Below are 24,153 nucleotides of genomic sequence, written 5' to 3' on the forward strand. Positions count from 1 at the left end.
CCTCTAGTCACAAGGGCCAGCTCTAAGCCACTGTAGGTGTCACTATTGCCTCTACTGCTGCATTTATGCCTGTCTAGACAGGATTTATTATCTAAACCCATAAATATTGGTCATTCCTTTGTCTTGTTTTTATGAACAGGTTTATGTTGGCTTGAATGAAAAAGGGCATTTGCCACATGCACAATAAAATATTACACGGCAACAATGTTTTTTGCAGTGAAAACATTTATTAAACACATATTTGTATCCACATTATTGAAAAAACGGACCATCATTTTCAAATAAATTAGGTTTAAATGCCTGACCATGTTTGTGAGTAGGCAAATGAATCACAATATCAACCTAAGGCATGTATATTGCAGTTTATCACTGTGCTGTGTTGTTTCATCGCTGCAGTTCAGAAGACAGGAAAAAAGCATCAGTGTCTGTAGCCCATGGATTTCATAGGCTTCAAGTCCTATTATGAATACAGTTGTCTTTGACTCTTCTTTGTGTCTGTGGCTGATCTCCAGTCTATCTGCTCTGCCGGAGGCACACAGAGGGAGCGTTGATTTTTATATTTTCAAGTAAGACTACAAGCAGTCACAGTTTATTTTAAGGCAGTGCAGTTATTGGGCTCAGTTTGAACTGGTGGTGGACTGGGGACTGCAGGCAAGAGGTAGGGAGGGTGAACACAGACGGCTCAAAGTTTTTGGTGTTGAAGGTAGTGGCAAAGTCATTGGCAAAAAAGGAAGCGGACTCCGAGACACAGGGCGTGGCCGGTTCAGGTGTGGCAGCATGAACCGGTGCATTGGACAGCACCTCGGACTCAAACTGAAGCAGCTGACCCATGAAACTGAAGTTTGGTGAGATGACTGCCCGGCGCTGCTTGATGATGTCGAAGGCTGCATCAAGCCGCAGCTGCTGGGTCCTCATGATGTAGGCCATGCAGATGGTAGGTGAGCGAGAGATGCCTGCTTCGCAGTGTACCAGGACCTTCCCCCCCGATTGCTTCACATGATCTGGAAGAAAAAGGGAGGAATCTGGTGAGACGGTAACATATTTCTTTTTCTTTAATCATCAGCAAAATTGTCACAGCATAAGAAAACCACGCATCAAACTGATTTCAAATCAGGAGTTTGGAACAGGAAATAAATTTAACTGGGCTATTATTGTCTAGTCGATCGCTCTCACTATATTATAGGAACACTTTCCCCCAAATATTGTATCTCTCTTTCTTTCTCATGAACATCTAGTTTGCCACATTTATTTTGTAGAAAGAAATGAGCACACGTCATTTGCTACTGTAAGTGGCACACACAGAGGCACGTGGGAGGCTTGACTTAGTCACAGAGTGCAGCTGTACATGTGATTTGTTTTCTGCTGCACCACTGTGGGGGTGCTGGGTGCTGCTGTGGTGTTCGCTGTGGCACAGAGAAGTGTATTCTAATTTGGAGCCGCCTCGCTCCTACACACTCGTCAGTATGTTTTAAGGCCTACACACGAGTTCACTTTCACACATCTGTCTAAATGTCCTTCGCAACACGTTTCAAGAATTCTTAGAAGCAAACACCCACATGTCTTCTTTTCTGTCTCGCATCTAAGTCATATTGACACTTAGTTCCACGAGCCGGTAACGACACCTACACATCACCTCGTCCACTAAGCAGAAACATTAAGGGCCACTTCTGTGCGTTTATGAAGGAGAATGACTGATTTCTGACCGCTCTGATTCTCGATAAAACCACATGAATGAATAATGAACCTTCATCTGGAGAGGAGGGTGCTATGAGAGCGGGGCAGCAGCAGCAGTGGGTGTTTTAATTACTGTCCTTTGGCTGGCGATGTCATGGCATGCTTCAACAGCTGTTTTCATCCACGAGGTCAATAATATTTATTTTCTCCTCTCCGGTTTACATCACCCGCTTGGTCGGAAGGGTTTCCAATTTATTGATTGATTTTATGAGACCAGCAGCCCAGAGGATCTGTTTGTACTCCGTGTCTAATCAGTTGGCGTGCCTGATGAAATGTTGAGGCCCTCTTTGAATGTAGGCTAAAACTGCCTTATGTAATGGACAAGATATTCAAACACACCCTAAATGTAGGCTGCATCCCCAAACAATGCACAATACTATCCAGCTAATACAGGTCAGCCAAGCTGCTTGTGGGTAAGCTTTGTCCTTGGTTATGCCTGGATATAAATAGCCGCCAGCACATTTTGTACATCTTTTGCTGTTGCTGCTATTATCCGACACCTCTCTCCCTCCCACGCACTCTCTTTTCCTCTGTAACACATTTGCTGCCCTGCTGGCCACAGGTCCGCCAATGAGTCCCTCTTGCTAATAAAAAAACTGATGTCCTCCCTCATTGTGTAGCTGTCATTAATCCTCCACCCAACCATCATAAACAATGCTGTTGTGCATGCATGCACGTATGTGTGTGTGCCAGCCAGCCCCCGGCCTCCTACACCCGGTCATTACTAAACACGTACAGCTCACCCAGTTGTCACACTGACTGGCCACACCCGGCACCATGTGATTTGGCCAGCATGGGATTGTCTTTTTCAAGGAAAGAAGGGAGGGAGGTCGGAAGGGAACGGGGGAAGTGAGCAAATCCTGAATGAAAGCAGACAGGCAGTATATGTTGGTGGGGGATTGAAGGCTGGCGATTAACTTAAACTGATTACAGCCGGGTTTCTTATAGCCCTCTATTTGTGAATGGCAGCAGGTGAGCGGCACTGATAAAGGAAGGCTATTTGAAGACAAAGACGCATTTCAAAAATAAATGCATCCATGTATAGATATCTCGCTCACTCAGCATGGGTATTTTTGAGACTCCTTGGGGTGAAGCTGGATTATAAATACATATAGACCGACGCTGATCTTGTGGCCGGAAAAGCATCCATCTAATGTTGGTCTATTTATTCCCTTTCCTAGCTGGTTTGAGCATTAGTGCGTCAGCTGTATTCTAAGATAGCAAAACATCTCAAGGCAAACCCTGTGAAGCAGAAATCAACAGTTAAATGCATTTACTCTCCTCAACTCACCTATAAACTCTATTGCCTCCTGGAAGTGGGAGCTGATGTCGGCCATGTGGCTGTCCTCCACAGGGATCCACTTGTAGTCATAGTGGCCCTTGGCCGGCTGCAGGTCCCTGCGTGACACGTTGAGCAAGGCTGTGATGTGAAGGTCGCTGAGATAATCCTGTCTGGAGGCATGGTAGGCACTACCGAGGTAGAGGAAAGGCAGGATCTCTACTGGTTTACCCTGAGGAAGGAAAAGAGGGAGAAAGCGGAGACATGAGTCAAGCTCACGACACACAGCTTCGATCGCCAGCATTTATCCATCTGCTATGACTCAACCATTGTCCAAGCAGGAACATCCAAACACCTGCCAGCCGATCATTACATTCACTTGCAGACAAAATGGACGCAGGATGCTAGAGGAATTCCCCGGTATTGAAAGAGCCCATAATGCATCAACCAGACACAACAGTGTTCTTTGAAATCTAAACTAGCCACATGTTTTCTATTTGGCCAGTGGAAATAATAGCAGAAAGGTCAGGGATGAAAGGCTGTCTTTTCTATGGGGTGTCCTGATATCAGCTGGGCATCATGCTGTCTTTATAAAAAGACCGGGGAGCAGCGAAGGTCATATAATATCATATGTAAGTTGAGAAAATGTTTTGATGTGCCAGAAATAAAATTCTCTGATGTCAGCATGCTTGAGCGTGCCTGTGTGTATGTATCTTTTTAGATTAAGTTTTTAAAAAAACTGGCAGTGGCTTTGTGCCCTGTGGTCGTGTAGGAGAGATGGTGGGAAGTACTGCATTGTACGCTAAAGGGTGTTTCCATACCTGATCATAATCTGGTTTGTGGTGTGAAAGCTTCTCGCTGTGGTTGCTGACTCTTTTCTCGGTTTCACTTCCGCTCTGGTCAATGGTTTTCACCTCAGTGCAAAGTTCAGGGTATTGAGAGTGGAAATTCTCGAATCCTCCTGAGAGAAGCAGTCAAAAAAAACCCCAAAAAAACAAACACACTTTTAATAAATGAGCTTACAATAATTCTGCCTCCTCCGACCAACACCACAAATCTTGTGAAATGGCAGCGTTTATGAAACAGACTTAGCACCGGATTATAACCTCTATAACCTGATTACAGACGCGTAATTAATTACAGGAGCCCGCACCGAAGGACCGGTAATCGATTTAGGCCAACATTCAGAGGACACACAAGTGACAGACGGAGATGGATGTGTTTAAACACAAACCCCGGGGGATTTGTTTAGCCCAAAGAGGTAGTGCGGATAGGGAGGGGTGAAATTCTTCGTTTTATCAACGAAAGCAATTGCACCACCAATTTGCTGGCGTTTCTCTCGCACTGACTCATCCGCTCCACTGACGCACGCAGGACATCTACAGTATGTCCAAGAAGTAAAAGAAAATGTCGGCTACTCTTAACACAGGCAAAAGAGGCGAAGAACTGCCCCGAACAGTACCAGTGTTATCAGGGAAAAAATAGACTACGATTAAATATTAAAGGTTTCTTTCTGCCCTTTCGTCTCCTTTTGAAATAAAATCACAAGAACCTCTTGATATTTCATTTAGTCAATTATAAGGATACATTTTAGATTATAACAAACAATATTTACAATTTGTCATAATAATAAAAAAGATTTCATCTTTAAGTCTGTGCCACAACAACATACAAAGCCATAAAATATATATATATATATATATAAAAAACCCTGACTCTGAATTTATATCTCCACAAATAAAAATATGGACGAATTCAAAACTCTTATGAAATAAAGTAAAATAGATTAAATGATGAAAACAAACAAATATAAAACTGAGTTGCCTTAATGGCTTTTTTAAAAAGGTCTACTTAGTTAAAAAAAAAAAAAAAAAAAACGACTTTCCGACTTTTCTTTTTGTCTATATTAAAACAATTCATCTCGCCAAATCTCTCACCTTTCAAGAAACAGATGTTGGCCCCGCTCGCAAGATGTGACAGGGTGTTTATTACTATTTGAGCTACGCTGTCCTTTTTCAGTTTTTGCCAGTGGGACGTCCGGTCATCCAGCGCTACTATAGCCGAAATGCTCCCTTCCCGAAGCCTAAACAGAGCTCTCTCATCCGGGATGACAAACTGCAGGGGCACCGGTCCTCCTCGGGATCTCCGGACTACCACTGAGTTAAGATTAACATTGACTGAGCCTTTGATATTAGAGTTCGTGAATGAAAAATAAGGTCGACAGTCCACAATAAGGCAGCTTCCATACTCCTTCCTGATGATTTTCCTCAGACGCCGGCAGTCTATGCTAGTGACCTTCATTTTGATTTGTTGGACTTGTTTTTATTGCCTAAAAAATTCAACTGATTACTCCTGAATACGGGCGAGAGAAGTGCACGCGCCCGTGCCTACATTTCCTCCAAGGGGATTCCTGCCGATCAGTTTTATGTGAATGGAACCTCCGGAGCAAGACGTCACGAACCATATATGGACACCGGCGCGGCGCGATGGCAAGAAAACACGCCCACAGCTCTGACTCGACTGTGTGACTCCTCCCGCGGCCCTTGTAAACACGACACCCCGATTACAACTGCGGTGAGTTTGATTCAGCCATTACTCAGTGTCCTCTGCCTGCACCTACACCTGTTCTTTCATTATTTTCAGGTTCCACTTCGTGTTCAGTGACCATTGAAAGGACACAGAGGCAGACGCTTTAAAGGGATGACCCTACAGCTCACTGCAAAAAATAAAACGAAAGGGTCCCACACGGCCAAAAAAAGATGAAGTGTTTTGGAGGAAGGGTATCAACCATAACATCCAGAAATACGAGTGCAACACAGATGTGCACCTTACTAAATCCAGCCTATTAAACGACAACCATCCAAAATGTCTGAAATAGAGGTGCAACTATCATTTCATTAACCTTTTACTGCTTTCTTTTGTCTGACTAACTGAAGCTTAGTTAAGTATGAGCATTATAAGTATTCTTTTTCCTCTTTTTCAGCTAAACTTGTTAACAAAAACATCATGTAGTTGTTTTTGCAATTTAGAGCTGTGCGTTAGTAAAAGTATGCCCTTTTCATGTGTTTTTAATGTTTTTTTTTTTTATTGTCTGATTTTCATGCAGCAGTTTATCCAACATGATTTTCCTGTACAGGACACAATCAAGCGACCTTAAACCGAGAAAAACAAGAGACGCAATTGTGAGTCAGCTGTGATATCTGATTATATCTGCTGCTCTGGATTAGAAGGTTCCTGGTTCATACCCTTGCTGGGGCCTTTCTGTGAGGAGTTTGAACGTTTTCACCAGAGTGAACAAAGTAGCCCACTCTATGAATGCATGGTTAAATGTGACATGTAGTCTGAAGTACTTTGAGCGGTCAGTAAGACTACAAAAGTGCTATATGAATATGAAATGATTTCAATGAATGTTGGTATCAATTAAGTGGAGGCAGAATGACAAAAGTCCGCACCAAACCCATCACATCAAATATCCAGAAAGAATTCTTCTCAGTTGCTTTAACTGATATCTCAAATGTTGTCAAAGCAAAATGTTATCACACAGAGGTAGCACTTCATAACACTGCCCACGAGTTTTTGCGTAATGTGGCAAAATTTCCCATGTTATTGTTCTCAATTCTGAGGGTAGTTTTTACCTAACATAATTAGTAAGTAAAGTTCAATGGGGAAGCAACATTCAGTAAAACTGCAGTAAATTTCTCAGTAACTTACAGGCAGATAGATAACAGCAAGTTACTATAAAATCTTTAAGTTATATTACTCTATGTTTTTTTTACACTACTACTTTATGTTTATTTACAACGCTATACCTGCATGATTTCTTCATTTTCACAAGTTGTAAAGAAAATTATTTAAAAATTATCCTGCTATTTACTATTTCTAAGAAACAAGTACCTTTAAGGTATTTAAAATCAAATGATACACTGATTGTACCCAAAGTAATTTTTTAAGTATTGATTACTTTCGACATTATGCAGGAGTCTTTGCAGATCTGTGGACGTACTAAAGACATCCCAATAATGTCATACTGTAGTAAACTTCAGCTCTAAACTACATCTTTAGAGCTGAGAGCTTCAAATGCAGTTTTAAAAATATGCCAAACAATTAAGAATTAAATGCAAAACAAATTCACATAACTCATCACAAGGCTTACAAGTAATAACATTTACACCATGAGCAAAAGAAAACGATTCATACGGTGCATGTTTGTGAGTACCACACCTACTCTACTGTAAATACCTAAAGAAGAGTTTTGTTTTCTTTTTTTTTTCTAAAGGCTACGTGAGAATAATCTTCCATGTAGTATTCAGCAATGTAGGGAATGTCATAGAGAGCTCAGACAAAGTAGCTGACAAACGCAACCTCTAACTTCCGCTTACCATGTAAAACCCAGTGAACCAGCGTTATATCCTCCCAACATCCCTGGTCTTAAAATCCTAATCCCACAAATGAATTAACAAGTTTAAACGTCACACTGCCCTCCCTCACATGACATGCAAACGATCCTGACACACTGCTCAGGATTCTGTATGAGTTTTGTTTACGTTTGCACATTTGGATTTCAATATGTAGCTGTGACTGTCTGCAGCCCTTAATCCAACCGAAACCTTTTTGGATTGAATGTATGTCATACCTGGTGTATGAGTACATGCAAAAGAAGAACCAACACCCTGAAGTAGAACACGTTCATTGGTGACTTTGTTGTTTTTCTGAATCTATGTATAACACTTTTTAAATCCAGAAACAAACCAGCCGTACATAATGTAAAGATGGGACACGGACAGCCTCTTTGGGTAAATGAACCTAACAAATAGGTGTTACATCATGTTGTGTCTGCTGCATGAATGAGTGGGAACAAACAGAGCAAAACAGAGCAGCAGTCAACAACAGAAATATGACAAAGGCGCAGACAGTGAAACAGACGCAGTGGCAGACACAGATGGACTGACACTGAAAGAACAAAAACAAAACTATCTCTATGTGCCCCATGACAGAGAGAAAAGGACCTAGCATAGATAGATAGATAGATAAATAGATAGATAGATAGATAAATAGATAGATAGATAGATAGATAGATAGATAGATAGATAGATAGATAGATAGATATATAGATAGATAGATAGATAGATAGATAGATAGATAGATAGATAGATAGATGCTGCAGCAGAGGATTAGAGGTGACAGCAGGCAGCGTGCCATATGGTCTGGTCTAATCTTGGCTTGTGACATCACTGCTGATGAGTGGGGAGGCCCGCCATCCGTTTCCGAGCCCTCATTTTATTATGGGGTTTGTTAGAGTAGCTGTAAATAACAACAGTGGACCTTGTTTGCGAGCCAGGTAAACAAGAAGTATGTTTTCAGGCCTTTCTCCTCATCTCTTTCCTTCCATCTCTCTGCTCTTGCTCTCTCACATGGATGGTCTATGTCCATACATATCACTCTAATAGGATTGCTTCAGTATATAATTGGCTATGTGTTATAGATAATACATTAAGGAAGCAGGCAGGCAGCTTTTAAACCACAGTGTTGCTTGCACAGCGACCTATAACCGGAATTAATTTTGATGCTCAAGATTTAATTGAATTGTTAAAGCATGCACAACTACTGTGCTTCTGTTACAGTCAACAAAATCGGATTCAAAATAGATTACACACACAAACTAATTAATATAAATACAGAAATAAAGTTAAGAAGAACTGTGGGAACAGAAAGAGAAAGAACATCTCCTCCTCACAAATTACTTATTATTTCATCTAACTCACCGTCTGGATGAAGTACTATAACTTTAAAAAGACACAAGTTTGAAACATTTGAGGCATAAGGCTTTGTGTCTATCTTCACAGTGATAGTCTTTTCTGTCCACCATTTTAAAATGTCAGCAATCTATGGTGTTTAGTGCTTTTCTCAACTTTGAACTTAAGGTTTGAGGTTTGTCCACTTCCTTATGTGTTTACAGTAACCTGACCGCACTGTTTTGTGATTTACTGACTCTGGTAGTTGTTCTACCTTAAGAGTGACTGAGTATGATTTCTTACTGTTTTATTGGTGAGGCCTAATCCAAAATTGGGGATCTAGAAATGCTTCTTTACATCATTTGTTGACAGAACTGCACCGTGTGTGTTTTTGTGCTTGAACAAGAATTTATTTTTTTTATATATACCCTGGACAATAAGTGTTGGCCACACAGCATATGTATGGTAAGCCACTTCCTGTTCAGAATGTCCCTTTTTACACGTGACTTCTAAAAAGAACTCCTACACAATAGGTTGCCTTCGCAGGAACGTGTACCCCTCTCACCCCCACTCACCCTTCCTCCTTTCTCGGCTCCACAGGTGCTTCCTGGTTTGCTGACAGAGGCTCCAGATTGTGATGCCGTTTCCCAATAAGTCCCACATTACTCACCTACCACTCAGCTGACCATGGAGTGAAGCAGGTTGGAATTCCACTCTTCTAGCAAAATGACTAAAAGATTGGCCTTTTGTCTAATTCTAAAATCAGAAATTTAATAGAGTAACTTCTGGTAATGCCACCCACAGAATTATACTTAAAAAATGCCTTCACAATGAACTAATCAACTAGTGTTTCTCAGACTTCTGGTATGCTCCAATTCAGAAACCCTCCTGTTGCATTTAATCATTAACATTAAAAAGTACAGAGTTTAAAGGTTTATCATCATTAGCATCAGCAAACTCTTTTTTTTCTTGTACCCCCCCAAAAATCACATTTACTCATCTTAAGTTAACTTCATATTTTTCACCTTGGTCTCCCATGAATGTAAACGTGGTGCAAAATGTGGGAACTTCTTGCTGAGGATTTCTGACTGCTGAATGATACATTTTTTTGCTTTGATATTATGGTTTTCTTTTTGAATTCAAAGTTTAGGTTATTTGTTTTTTTTTTTAATTGATGATGGAGCTGCCAGGGAGGAGGAAAAAAGGAAGACCTCAGAGGAGGTTAATGGATGTAGTGAAGGAGGAAATGAAGAGGGTGGGAGAGATAGAGGAGGATAGAGGAGATAGAGAAGGATAGAGGAGATAGAGGAGGCTAGAGGAGATAGTGGAGGATAGAGGAGATAGAGGAGGCTAGAGGAGATAGTGGAGGATAGAGGAGATAGAGGAGGCTAGAGGAGATAGAGGAGGCTAGGATGAGAAGGAGGCAGATGATCTCCTGTGGTGACCTCCAAAGAAGAAAAAGAAAAAGAAGATTATTTGGCTTCTGAATTGATTTTACAAATGTGTTGATCTATAGGTTTGGGTAAACTTTAAACAATGAATTAGCTTTTATACTGTGTTTTGATATGCTTTATGCTTGCTTGAACTTTTATGGTTCTCTTGGTAACTGATTATAGCATTTGGCTTTATAAATTAGCTATAAATGGATTATTTGGCTTCATAATTTGCCTGAATCGCTTTCAGTTTAATGTCCTATTCAATCTTTTAGATTTATAATATTTTATCTTTTTGTATTTCTTTTTACTGGGAAACTGGTAGTGTTATTCTTACTGGAATACCAATGTTCAGGGAATTAAATAATAGTTTGATAACCCATTTCTATTACTCAAAGTGGCATATTAGCTCCAGAAAGCTACACAATCTCTACAATTAAATTCTTTATTTTAGTTACGAGAGGAGGGTCCCTCTTCCAAGACAGACAAAGTGTGACCATATTAGGGTGGAATCTTCAAAAGTGTTAAGAAACTTATTTACAAGAAGCATTGACAATGAAGGATTTCTCAATAGTGGTACTGGTAATATTTCTGGGGTTGCTGATGACATGTTATTACATGCTGGCTCTTGTTAATGCAGAGAATACTCAGAGTCAGCAGCAACAACACATTTCAGTGTTGTGAGTAACTATGCAGTCAAATCGCATCACATCCAGTTCTCCAGTAAAGCAGCGTCTGCCAAATTCAGTATGAAACAGGAATGTTTGGTATTCATGGGTTCAAGTCATGATATGATGGCCCAGATGACACATGCTGAACACACACACACACACAAACACTTCAAAGTCTTGACTCACCCACTGTTTCCACCCACCACCGATCGTCATGCCGTGACTTTTTGAGGCAAGCCAAACTCTTAGGCAAGACATGGAAGGAGAGGGAGAGATACAGTGGAAAAGAAGGAGAGAGAGAGACAGATTGTTGTGCATAATAAGCAGAAACAAATTTACCTTTTACGATTGTTCAAAAGAAAAAAACAATCGCTTCTGATCTTCTGTGAAATTTCCACTGAATTGACGCTTCATGCGGTGACTAATTTGGCTTGCCCTTTTTATACTTCAGAGGTAAGGGAACTTAGTGAATTTATTGTGGTGCCTGGGGTTTTCTTGTGCGACTCTGTGACGCTGGAGATATAAAGAAAAACAAACCCAACTGATAATTTTATTTTTTTTTACTCATTGTGTCCAGACAAAACGTCCAATTACCAGTATGCTGTAACTTGATGTCCAAGTAGAGCAGAATTACATTCTGTACTGTACTGTGAATCACAGCATGACCTGGTTATTGAAGAGGAGGTTTACAGCAGAGCCCACACTTCTCGCATCTCTTAAAATACCCACCAGCAGACCTGTGAAAGCTACCACAACAGATGGTAATCAAAGAAAGCTGCTCTTCACCTGCTTTACATTCACACTTACACAGACTCACATGAAACCCAGCACACTACTGCGCTGAAACCCATAACCTTTATCTGCACTTCCTAGACTGAAATGAGTAAGTTACTCAAAGCAAAGATGAAATAGGAACACGTGATAAAAAAGTAATATGTCCCCAAACAAAAAGGTGTAGTCATTTCCTGTTTTGGCTTGTGAACTAGCCAGCTTTTCGTACCTAAAATGGGTTGCAGAATCAATGCATTGCTCTCTTGTGCAGGGGTGACTTTCTTTGACCTTTTTTCCAAGTCAGTTCAATAAGTTCAGGTTATTTCACTTCTGAAATTACTTTAAACTCTTTCAGCAAGTTTAAAGTAAATAGCCAGAGGAGTTAAAACACAAAGCGATTATTATTCTCTATGTTTTTCTTGTCAACAAATAAAAACAGGACAATTGTAAATCTATCTTATTCAGTGATGATCCTAGAGTCTTTTTTCAGGGGGCTGTCAACAGACTCCAGACTTGACCTGCCTTTGCTCCATAGAAAGTCAATTTGGTTTTGGGTATTGTTGCCAAAATAAACATGATCTCTGCCGTTTCTAAAGTCTAACCTGTCATGTTGTAGGACTCTTGTTGGCTGTTGTTGTTTGTGCCAAAGCTTGTCAAGTATTAAGTACCCTAAACTGTAACTGTTGACCAAAAATTCTCAGATTAATAATTCCCAGACTGTTCCACCAGGCAAGGTGGTCCTGTTTTTAGTTTGCACTAATATCCACAATATCTGTACCCTCAATAATACTCCTCTGACTAGAATTACTGTATGCTACCTCAATACCTTATTACCATACCTTGCATACACATTTTATATTTAGCACCTTTCATATCTAGCACATTCTGTTTTTAGCTACTGTGTAAATCACTGCATTGCTTGTTCTTTGCTTTTGCAAGTGGAGGTGTAGCTGCTCTGCAGTTTCATTATCAATGTATAATGTCAAAAGTTTGAATGTGAGTGTTATTACTTCTTTAGATAGAAAAAGTTAAAAGTTAATGAAGTCAGAGCTGCACGGTGTATTATTGGTTACAGTTCACATTAAACAGAAATAGTAAATAATCTTGGACTATGTTCGTATCAGCTCTTTCTTTTCTCAGAGCAAAAGAAAACTGATCTCTGTTGTTGTGCCAGAAACATGTATTTCTTTCTAAATTTGTTATTATGCCCTCTTTCTGTGAATGTGCTGTAGAGCATTTGGGCAGAAATAAGACAGTAACCCAGCCTCACTGCCTGTAATCAGTGAAAATAGTACAAAGTACACTGCAGCTATCTCCTTGGCTGTTCACCATCATTTGAACACATCCTCCTTGTATATAAAACAATACCTCTGCAAAGCCTTCCTCTTCAGCTTTGTGTTCAAGTTCATTTGAGCATCTATAAATAACTGTATATTTCACTATATTGTTATCTGTCTTCCCTTCCCGTCAGTATAGTGGGTCACAGAAGAGAAAGAGGAAGGAAGCCAGAAGAAAAATAAACACACAGAGTACTGAGAAGTAGCTGGTTAGCCTGACGGTATTAATGTTATTTTGTGGAGGCAGTAAATATCACTGTAAGCCTGTGGCACTATGTCAGCCAGCTGGATCAATGGGCGAATACAGAAAAAGAACCTGTGTTGTGTGAAAAGCAGAAGAAAGCTTTTAATATCATAGGTTTTTTTTTTAAGAGTGTTTCCCAGGAGGCTGTGCTTTTGTCAGAGTTCCCCTTCACTCGCACTCTGATAGGAGATATAATACATGGAAGACAAATAATTGCTACAAACACTTTCAGATAATAAAGTTTTCTATTGAAGTTTCATTTAAATTTACTCATTTCAAGAAGCTTTGAAGTGGAGAGGAAGTGAAAGTTGTTGATTAGGCATGCCAGTGCCTTCTTCCATGTCTTCTGTACAGTTACAGCTAACAAAGGCTGTTTTGCCTGTAAATTAAGCAGATTTGTTGGCAAAACAGCCTTCTGCTGCTGGATACTTATCAAGCAGACAACAAACTTTGTTAATCTAGGAAATGTGTTTTCCTGCAAGTGTAAGCATATTCCTGCCAAAAATCAAATGTCTGCACCTGCAGCTCATTGTGTGTTTCATACGTAGTTGTAGATGTGCAAGCAGTGAGGCCTCGGGTCACTGACAACCAAAGATGAAGAAATATTTTTTACTGAGCTGTAGAATTGGTGTAAAACTTCAGTAATTACGAAAGAGCGGAAAGTGGATAAATGAAATTACTAGTAATGTTGTGGCATTCTCTTTGCATGAAACAGACTCCGTTTACAGTATAACAATATTTGTCTATATTTCAGACATTAACTCAGGTCAGCATCTGAGTAGTCATGCACAGAAATTAAGTTTTGACCACAATTAGATGAATCTCAGTAGCAGTACATCACCACACGCTGGATTCCCAAGCAGCTCAGAGACAATTTATCCAATAAGGCTTGGATCTGGCCCTGGGTCTTCTTGTATTGGACAGGTTTGAAAAGCCTTAATAAAGAGATGTCCATGAGGATTGCTACAGTTCACCTTTTCCAACATGTCATATAGAACGACACAATGTTCAGTTCTCTTGAAATGTAGGCTGAGCTAAAAAACAAACAAACAAAAAAGCACCAAGACAAAACTAGTTCTGCACAAGCACCACACCGGTAGAAGTCAAGTCACTGGACCGATGCCCTGACTCTGCAGGGTGAGCCCAGACACCCTTTAGAGAATACTCGTTTGTCTGTAGTCATATATTTTTGGTCACTGCCAGTGGCCATAGGTAAAGGCAGGAATGTAGACTGAACAGTAAATTGTCAGCTTCACCAAAAGTAACAATAATACATCTAATACAATATTTTGGTTAATTTTGAATGGAATCACAACACTGATAAACACACAATGACCATAAATAGAAAGTATTCAGACATACAAATGTTTTTCCACTGGAAAAATACAAGTTAGCGAACACAAAGCAACCTTTTAACCTTGCAATGTTGTTTTTTACTTTTCAATAGTGTTAGCATAAGAACTGTGGCTCATCATCGAAGCAAACAGGACCTGACCTTCATAGGAAACGATATCTGAAGTCTTCCCATCCACAGGTGCAGAGATACGGGTTTTTTTTTTCTCATTTACTTAGGAGTCATTCCCAAACTCTCCCCTCCATCTGTCTCCCCCCTTTTGTCTTTTACTTCCAATATCTTTCCTCATCCCCTGTTGTCCAGCCTGCTTCCTCACTCTGCTCTGCCTCCCCATCCTATTCTCTCATCACCTGTGTGGGAGGCACAAAGCCAAATCCACTCAGCTGGAATTAAACTCACTGGGACCTTACACATAGCACTTCTGCACTTTAAATACACACATGGACTCATATACACGCACCTGCATGCTCAGCGGATGGAAAAACCTAGGCAGGGATGGAAAGATGTAGATAGGAGCGCTGGGAGTGGGTGATGGCTGGGGAGCGCCCACGTCACAGGAAGTAGGTATGGACATTATCGTCACAGACACACGCACACACACACACACTCCCATGCATGCACGCACACACACATAGTGCAGTATATAAAGCATCAGTACAAACACAGGCTGTTATCACTGGGTGCAGCTGTCAATGCATCGCAGAAATACAAAAAAAAAGATAACATAAAATAAAATTTGCAGGGAGGGTTGTCTTTATTCTGAATACGGTGAGATGATAGCTCGGTAACATCCACATCACCGGCGCCCAGTTGGTTACAGCTGTGGCTCTGCACCTCCAGTGTTTAAAGGAAAATTACACTATTACACCTAGACTGTGCCTCAAATTACAGTCTGTTTTCTAGACGGATTCCTACGCTCTGCTTGAGGCTGTAGTGGCTCTAGGGTATATGAGTCACTACTAGCACAATACTGTTGCATTTTGGGTAAAATGTAAGCCAGTTTTTGATAAGAAAGGAGAAGTAAAATAAAAAAAATATGAAGCCAGTATCACTATTTCTGCTGCATCACTTTCTACATAACAAAAGAACTGCGCATTATAAGTTTGATAATGGCAGAGGAAAAGGACTAATCATGGTGGCATAACAACAAACTTCATTAAGCATTTCTAAGAAAAAGGGCTGCTTACATAGCTGTTGATACATTAATGCAAAAAAAAAAAAAAAAAAATTTGATTTAGATTTCTCATTGCTGACTGGTTGTTAGCTTCTTTCCAGTAAAGAAAAGTAAAACTGTAAAGAATGCATATATGTTTATTACCAAAATATTTGTTTTCCTTAAAGGTAGATGTTTTAAGAAGATTAAGGTTGCCATAGCTATTTAGTATTTTCAGAGGTGCAAAGATCACTACGTGTGTGACAAGAAGCTGACCCAAAATATCAGCAACTTACTGCCTAAAACACCGTCCAGGTTCATATTTCATCTTGTACAATGTGCAGTGACAGATTATCAGTGCGTGGGTAAGAACTGTACAATGTAATCTCTTAAGGTGGACCATGCCTCTTCACGCAAACGCATACACAAAAATATAATGTATGCTTTTTATGTGGCCATTCTGCTTCATTTTTATAGAAGTGTGACATTTGTGGTTAAGCTGACGCGATGCATTACACTGAAGTTGGTGGAATTATCAGGGTTGCTGACAGGCAGCTGGGTTGTGATATTTCCTCTTTCTATATCATTCTTTTACAGTCTCACAGAGGAGATGAGGTGGGGGCTGGGCTGGTGACTCATACGTTGTCTGTCTCCATCTAACTACCCCCAATCAGGACGGCGGGAGGAAGCAATGTGGGATGTTTGACTCTCAATTTTTCTTTTTTTTCCACTTTTCATATTGGCTGGAACACCCAAGGGAGCCACCTCGACCAAATTACTCAAGGAAAACCTCTTTTTTAATTTTTAATTTTAATTTTTTTTGGAGACGAGATGAAAGTTATAGCATCCTATATCACTGTGGTTCTCCCCCACCCATGGCCTCCATCATTCCCGCTGAGCCATCAGATAGAATGAGGGGCTAATTTTAGCTTGTAAATTCGTGTCCTTGATTATGAGGAACTGCTGCTTCTTGATAACACTGTGGGTGGGGTAGTGGGTCAGAGAAGTATCAGGAATGGTAGCGGTAGTAATTTACAAGAGGAAGAAGAAGAAACAACGTAAGCATCACAGCTGCCAAGTGGCCACATCAAGATTCTCAGTTATGCTGAAACACAAAAGGTTTCACATGATTTTATTAACAAACAAACTGTAAAGATGGAGGTCATCTTGACATCTGTGCTAGTGTATTCATTATGGCAGCACATGTTTCTCTAAAAGTTCTCCAAGATAATAAATAATAAAAGAAATCATCTGTTCATGCTGTCCAGTGAGGGTTACTCCTTATTGATCCATTGTTGTAAGACGGATGCTGCAGGGGAATTAAATTCCATTCATGGTCATGTGCTCATAATAGTAAAACAAAACAGCACCAAAAATTCATGCTCCACAATAACTGTCTCATTCATTAGCTGCTTAGCTACCGGCTGACTAGAAGCATCGTGTTACATCCTTGCTGGCAGAGAGTGAGCTCATTATAACATGATAAGAGAAAATGTTGCTCATTATTACCCTACATCCATGCCAGTGTTGCTGTAGTTCCCTCATTTCCTTTATTATCCCACCCAGGCCTTATTGCCCCACCCATCATTACTATGCACCATTTAACGTTTTGTTTCTAAGAGAATTGCTGTAGGTTTTTGATGGGTTAAGATTCCTTGCCAAGGCAAGAGTAACTTAGTCGTTACACTTGTTACAGCCAAGGTATGCAGAAGAACATTTCTATAAAACATGTTCTTCTTTATACAAAACATTAAAGTGGATTAGCTATATCAGCATAGCATTGTTTAAACTCCCCAGCCTGTCTGAATATTGTTGCTGACCTCGTTCATCTCATTATGACCTCAGCGTGCCCATCTTCTGATTGCTGCTTCCAGCAGTATAATTTACCAAATGATTTGAGATAATCTAAGCTCACAAAGCTCAGATCATCTCAAAGTGGTTTCTTGAGTTCACTGTACTCAAATAGCCTCCATAGACAGAAAGTCTCAATCCAGCAGAAAACCTCTGGGATACCGTGGAACAGGAGATTTGTATTACGGATGTGCAGCCGACAAATCTGCAGTTGTGTGATCGTATCATGTCAACATGGACCAGACTCTGTGCCTTGAAGATTAAGGCTGTTTTGAAGGTAAACGTCAAACTAAGCCAGTACTAGCAAGGCGAACTTAATGAAAAGTGTATCTACACAAATCACTTAACTGTTGATAAATTATAGTATCTGAATGAACCCCTGTTTTTCCAACAGAAAATTAAGCAAGGTGTGTTCCAGTGGACATTAAACAACAAGGAGTATAAGCTTCCATTTGTTCTTTAGTAGTCTTATTTTCAGGAAGATTCTATTAAACCTTAAAACCATTTTTAGAAGAACAAGGGTGTTTTGTCCCCCTTTTTAGTAACCACCACTATAATTCTTTCCAAACTATTAGTAGGACATTTTTCTTCTACATAAATGGTGAGGCTAGCTCTTTGGGTCTAACAAACTCTAACAAATAGATTAGGACTTGTCTTGTATTAATTCAAGCAAGCTGCTATATTCTGTACATAAAGTGTCTTTTATGCTGCAAATTAATCGTTTGGGGATAAAACAGAAAACTTATAATAAAAGAAAAAAAGTCATGATAGTCTCTGTCAGGACATATTGTTTTTAAATTTTTTTTCTCCAAAGTGAGACACATACTTTTAATGGGAAGCTGTTAAAATGACCCTTGACCGTGACAAACAGGCCAGCCTTTTCTTTAAGCAGGTTCATAACAGGTTAACTGAGATCAAAATGGCATGGATGACTCAGCTGGTTGAAAAATAAGCTCACCAACCCCCACAAACCAGTAGAGACTGAGGCAGAATGGTCTTTAGGGAATACCCTCACAGTCATTTCCTTTTTTACAGTGGCAAAGAAGACAGACTCCCTCTAATATGAGAGAAGATAGAAGAGACCAGTAGCTAAAAGATTTCAGAAACAGAAGCAAAAGTGCATTATAAAAACTCTGGGCAATGCCCCTCTGGTTTGCTCACCTAGCTTTGGGGTTAACGAAGAAAGGGTTTGAGTCAGTCCAGTAGAAATCAAAAGTTTTTTTCTAATGGGTTTTTGTGGTAACACCAGAAACTTTTGCTCTCAGAGTATCTGTTGCAACATAGACTTAATTTAAATTTTGATCTCTTACTCACCTCTCTACCAAGAACTGTTTGGGCGTGTTCCCTAAAGAAGCCTGATTCACCTCCTGGAGAAGATTGAAAATCACTGACAGAAGAGGAAAACAGTGAGATAAGTTTACACAAAGAAGACACTCATAAAAAAACTAATTTACAACATTTTCTTACAAAATAAGCTGTAGAGCGTGGATGATGGTGACTAATGGTGTGGGAGCATCCTTTGATTATTACAGGGAGCATGGCTTCCTGTACCAAAGAAATATCCCCTAATCTTAGTTCACCTCCTTTAAATTCATGTATTTTACTTCCCTTATCCCATTTCCTCTGACATATAATGACATAAAGTTTTAAATGAGAAATGCAGTGATGATTATGATTCTGAGTCATTTATTTGCAGCAGGATGAGAGAATAGCATCTAGATGCAGCTCTGGTGTCATCACAGTAGTGACTAGTCAGGTGTGATCATGTCTCTGGGGATACTTTGTATTTCCGCTTTACCTGCACTAATGGAATGAAGTGAAGTAAAATTAAGCTAGCAGTTCAGCCTCACGCTACATTTTTTTTAATGTAGCACTACTGAAGCAGTTTGAGCCATAAAAGAAGAAAATATATCTGACATTAGTTTCTAGTGTTTCCTTCTAAATTTATACAATTCAGGTTCAACATTAAAGGTAAGGTCTGTAAAATCTCACTGCTAGACGTCAGTAGATTTGTCCAATCTGTCTATCTGTTGTGAGTGTATGCAATCAGTCAGTTTACCTCATGTCCATGTATATATACTCTTGGTTGTAAGGAGTCTGGTACAAGTTGCAGAGATAGTGATCCTCATTTCTGTCCAATGACAGCAGTGCTGAGGTAAGTTGTTGAGGATGTCCTAATCCTTTTGCCAGCGTTAGCTGCTGTTAGCTTGTGATAGCATGGAACTTTCCTTGAAGTGGATCTAATATTGTTGGACTGGGACACCTAAACACAAATAAAATCTCATATGATGCGTGAATGTAATCAGACTGTTTATCAGAGGGAAAGTATGATTTTTAGGATACATAAAAACATAAAATTAGCTTGTCTAATGTTAGCTTATAACAGCTGATGTTGTTGTTTAGCCACCTCCTTGTCTGCTGTCCAGAGACAGGAGGCTAGCATGGCTAATGTGCTGGCAATAAGAAATTGCAATAATATCAGAGATACATAAACATGCTGGTCTTAACCCACATGCATAAAACAAGATTAGGTGGACGTCCATCTCGCACACTGTATTCAAGATAGTGGCTCACTATCTTATTATTAACCATTAAATAACCTCATGAAGTTATTTGCTGTACCTTTAAAGCTGACATTTTTGAACTTTCTCATTTGTTTGTTTATAGTACTTAACAAATTTATTAAATCACCTGATCTAAAAACAAGAAAACACATTTTTGAGAAAAAACTTATGTCTGTCAAAAATTAGTTTAAAACTAAAAAATATTGTTATTGAATAAGCAAATAATAAACTGAATTCATGTTTTGTTCCCAAATTTGAGCTGTCACACTGGACTTCTCTGAGACATTAGAAATTAATTAAGCATAGGATTTAACTATTAAAACCATAAATAACTGTAATTTGGCACTTTAATCAAAACATAGTAATCTGCTTTACTATTTTTTCTCTTCTTTTGTAAAACAGTATATTTTTAAAATTAATGGATAAAAATACTTTGAATAACTTTGAATAAAGAGCTTGCACATACTGGTGGATTAACCATTAAAGAAACATAAAAAATTATTTTGGTAATTACAAATACAATTAAATTAGGACAATGAAGCATAAACCTTATTAGATGGTATGTTAATAAATTTGTTAAGCACTGTAATCTAAAGAAAATTGAGCTTTTTTTCAGAGTAGCTTCCTTAACCACAGCAAACTAATGATCGGCTGTTCATTTTCTTGCTGTAAAGATCAATAGAAATAGTAACAAAATCAAAAAGAAAGATCAGAAAGTCATTTTCTTTCCCCTGAAAGTCAAGCCCCAGTTGCCCAATAATGGGCATATAATCTACCTTTGCTTCAGAGCATTTTGCTGTTCTTCCACTCTTAATGTGAATTAAGGAAGATTTACTCTATTTACTCTAGGTTATTGTTATTCTTTGTTTGTCTGAGTTTTATCACTATAAATGTAAAGCTCAGAGTCTTTATACAAAAGGCTCCTTGGTGTCTGTTCATTAAGGAAGCGATCAATGCCCTGGAAATGAGCCAGTGCACCTGAATTTAATCAGCGACGGAGCTAAAGCCTGTTATCACAAAGACCTCTGGCACTGATGAAAGGGGACGAGGGAGGCAGACGTCTCCCAGCTGAGAGGAGACGGGTGGGGTGAGATGCTAGCAAGGTAATTTACCCTGAGATTGGAATTCACTGAGAAGATCTGAGCAAGGGGCTGGGCAGTGGTATCCCAATTTATGTTTATAGTTTTAACGTAAGTAAAGCGGAAGCAGACTCTAAGTAAAATCCTGAATCAGCTGTAAAGTGATATATAGATCAAAAATCAGCACGAATACCTATTGAATGCAGGCTATTGTAGTTTCTGCCCTACTATTTCATCATATTGAGCAAAAAACAGGACAGCTCTTCAACAGTTTAGCTTTGAGCAGAAATAGAAACTTTGCATTCAAACACAACCAACCTGCCACTATTCGAACAGCCATCAAGTTTCACAGTTTGCCACATACAGGTATTTTTTATAGATATTCAATTAAATTCAATTTTATTTATGCAGCATCAAATCACAACAATAGCCACTTCGAGGTGCTTTATATTGTAAGGTAGACCCTACAATAATACACACTGAGAAAAATCCAACAATCATATGACCTCCTATGAGACTATGGGGACAGTGGGAGGGAAAAACTCCCTTTTAGTCTGTGTCTCCCTTAGCATATCAGACTCAAAAATGCTTTACACAAATGCAAGTAAAACATAACCCTCATCTAAAGTAATACAACAAAGTTCTCTCAAAGCATACACTGGTTAGTTCATGTGCTTTGAGGTTTTTTTTTTTTTTTTTTTTACAATAAACTAGGAAACTGTTTGACAACTATTAGTAAGGAATGTTTTTATTTTATGATTTACAGTAAGATGAATTAAAACTGATCTGCTGATACAGCAGCTAAAACCATTTGACAAACGTTTATGGAAGACTTTGTAAAAATGTACGTTTGCTTATAATAATGTTTAAAAGCCATTTTTTATTTTGATTTTCTTTGTTTTCCTTTTTTATTTTGTTTTTTCTTGAGAATGTTAATAATTCTACCTTATAAATAACGAGAAAAAAACTTTAAAATTATTGAGAATACAGTACATTATAAAATCAAAACATCTGTGAAGGTTCTCAGTCATCCAGGTCATTGTAGTCTAAGGAGCTTGGAGAGGTGAAATGTCTTTAAGCAACTTAAAGAAGTCCAGACACTTTTCTTTCCAAGCTCCTTAGAATAAAATCAAAACATTTTTTTTTATTGGAGGTGTCCACAAACATCTCAGGTTTTATTCAACCTTCCACCAGTTTAGAAACAGCCATCTGATCTCCAACCAAGTACTTCTGTGTCTAAACCTATGATTGCTATGAATCATATTGTTTTTTTGTGGTAACATGGCCATTTAAAAAGCAATGACAAATCATTTGCTTGGACTTGTTGGAAAGTAGTCATCACCATTACTGTATATAAACATCACAGTGCTTCCTGTTTTGGTACTAAATGTTGCCAGTGAATAACAGCACTAATATAAAGTAGCTAATGTGGATGTATTCTGCAGGAGATGACGTTGAAGCATAGTCATATCGTTCACAAATACCCCCACACACACACCTCAAGACACTAATGTGACTTTCAGGTTGACTAATATATGAAAGAGAGGATTAGAAGACAAAATAAATTCCATACACCCAAACTACAGCGTGCTACAGTGGCACAGATGAAAACCTTATACATGAACAAAGTGAATGAGTCAGAAGACTGAATCCTTCCCCCCAAACTAAACACTTGCTCGGTGACAGCTGTGGTTTTAAAAGCCTACTTTATCCCATTTATGCCATTTATGCCATGCCATTTATGGCAATTACCTTTCATCCTCCCAAAATGAACTTTGTTTCACATATTTCAAATAGCCTTCCCTTATTACCTGGGACCTTTCCTGTTTCACTCCGTCCTCACCTGCTGTGTGCTCCACCTCTTTTGAGCCTGTCGGTTCCACCCGACATCACAGTGCATAAGTTAATTGTCTTTCTTGCTCTTCTTCGGATGTGACTGCTCCCACGTGCAAGCAGCCTTCTACCTTCATGTCTACATACAGAGGCACTCACGCACCAGGCTTTCTTTTAGCTGGTGTCCGTTTCATCTGGCTGTTGGGATAAGGCATTGCCGGATGAGTCACTCTGACACCCACCTGCTTTCACACTCTTATTAGCAGCTGCCATTGTCAGCAGGGGTAATGATGCTGCTGACCTCAGTGGTGATGATTGAGGTCATGGAGAAACTCCAGTGAGCTGATTGCTGTGTTTTTACTGTGATTTCACCGCTGAGGAGGTGGGCTTGTGGGAGAATTTAGTGACTCTGTGACAGCATCCAAATGTATGACATGGGGAAGATTAAGTACCTTGTCTTTAATGCAATGTCCTTTAGATACAGTCTACTTAAAACTTTTGAGACAACGTTGGAGGATTTGTTAGCAGAAATGAGAAGATTAATTGGTCAAGGCTTGTGTATTCATTGTTGAAGAGAGAAATAGTAATTAAAAGAAATGTAATTAAAAGCATGTGATGTAATAATAATCTGACTACAAGTGAACTACAAATAGATATGCAAGAAAAAACCATGCAAGGTATACAAAGAACTACTTAAAAGTCTTCACTGCGGCCATTATCTGAGGCATTTGTGTTGTTTCATTTTTGTGATTTTGTTTTTTCTTTGTGCTCTGTGTGCATGAAGCCAACCCGCCAATCAATCCGAATTCAACCTTGGTTATCACCCTGGCCTAGGACAGAGTTGGCAATTTTTACTAATTTTTATTACCAATAATAACAAAACAGTTGTTAAGTAAAGGAAAAAATAGCATGTTTAGGGCATTACTGAAACTGAGTTGCAATAAAGATGCAAGAGGCCGCGGCTGCAAAGTATTCAGAATGATAAGTTAATAAATAAATTGAAAAATTAACAATAAGGCATTTGTAACTAATAACTGACAATCTACAGTTCAGTTTTAATTAATAGTTATCTCTTCTGTACTAAAATAGTGGCAGTTTTTGATGGTGAATTGCTCTAA

The 24,153-nt window shown here is 39.2% G+C and overlaps 1 protein-coding gene across 1 annotated transcript; it reads right to left on the reverse strand.

Annotated features, from left to right (window-relative positions):
* Positions 1-207: 207 nt before the first annotated feature.
* Positions 208-5,405, reverse strand: dusp5 (dual specificity phosphatase 5). Its single transcript, XM_006790798.2, has 4 exons — positions 4,951-5,405; positions 3,835-3,974; positions 3,026-3,245; positions 208-1,001 (listed from the first exon to the last, which is right to left on the reverse strand). The coding sequence occupies exons 1-4, from the start codon at positions 5,312-5,314 to the stop codon at positions 595-597; spliced, it is 1,131 nt and encodes a 376-aa protein (XP_006790861.1). The 5' UTR covers positions 5,315-5,405; the 3' UTR covers positions 208-594.
* Positions 5,406-24,153: the final 18,748 nt, after the last annotated feature.

Source organism: Neolamprologus brichardi, chromosome 6, assembly GCF_056152115.1.
Source record: "Neolamprologus brichardi isolate AB-2024 chromosome 6, ASM5615211v1, whole genome shotgun sequence".
NCBI lineage: Eukaryota > Metazoa > Chordata > Actinopteri > Cichliformes > Cichlidae > Neolamprologus > Neolamprologus brichardi.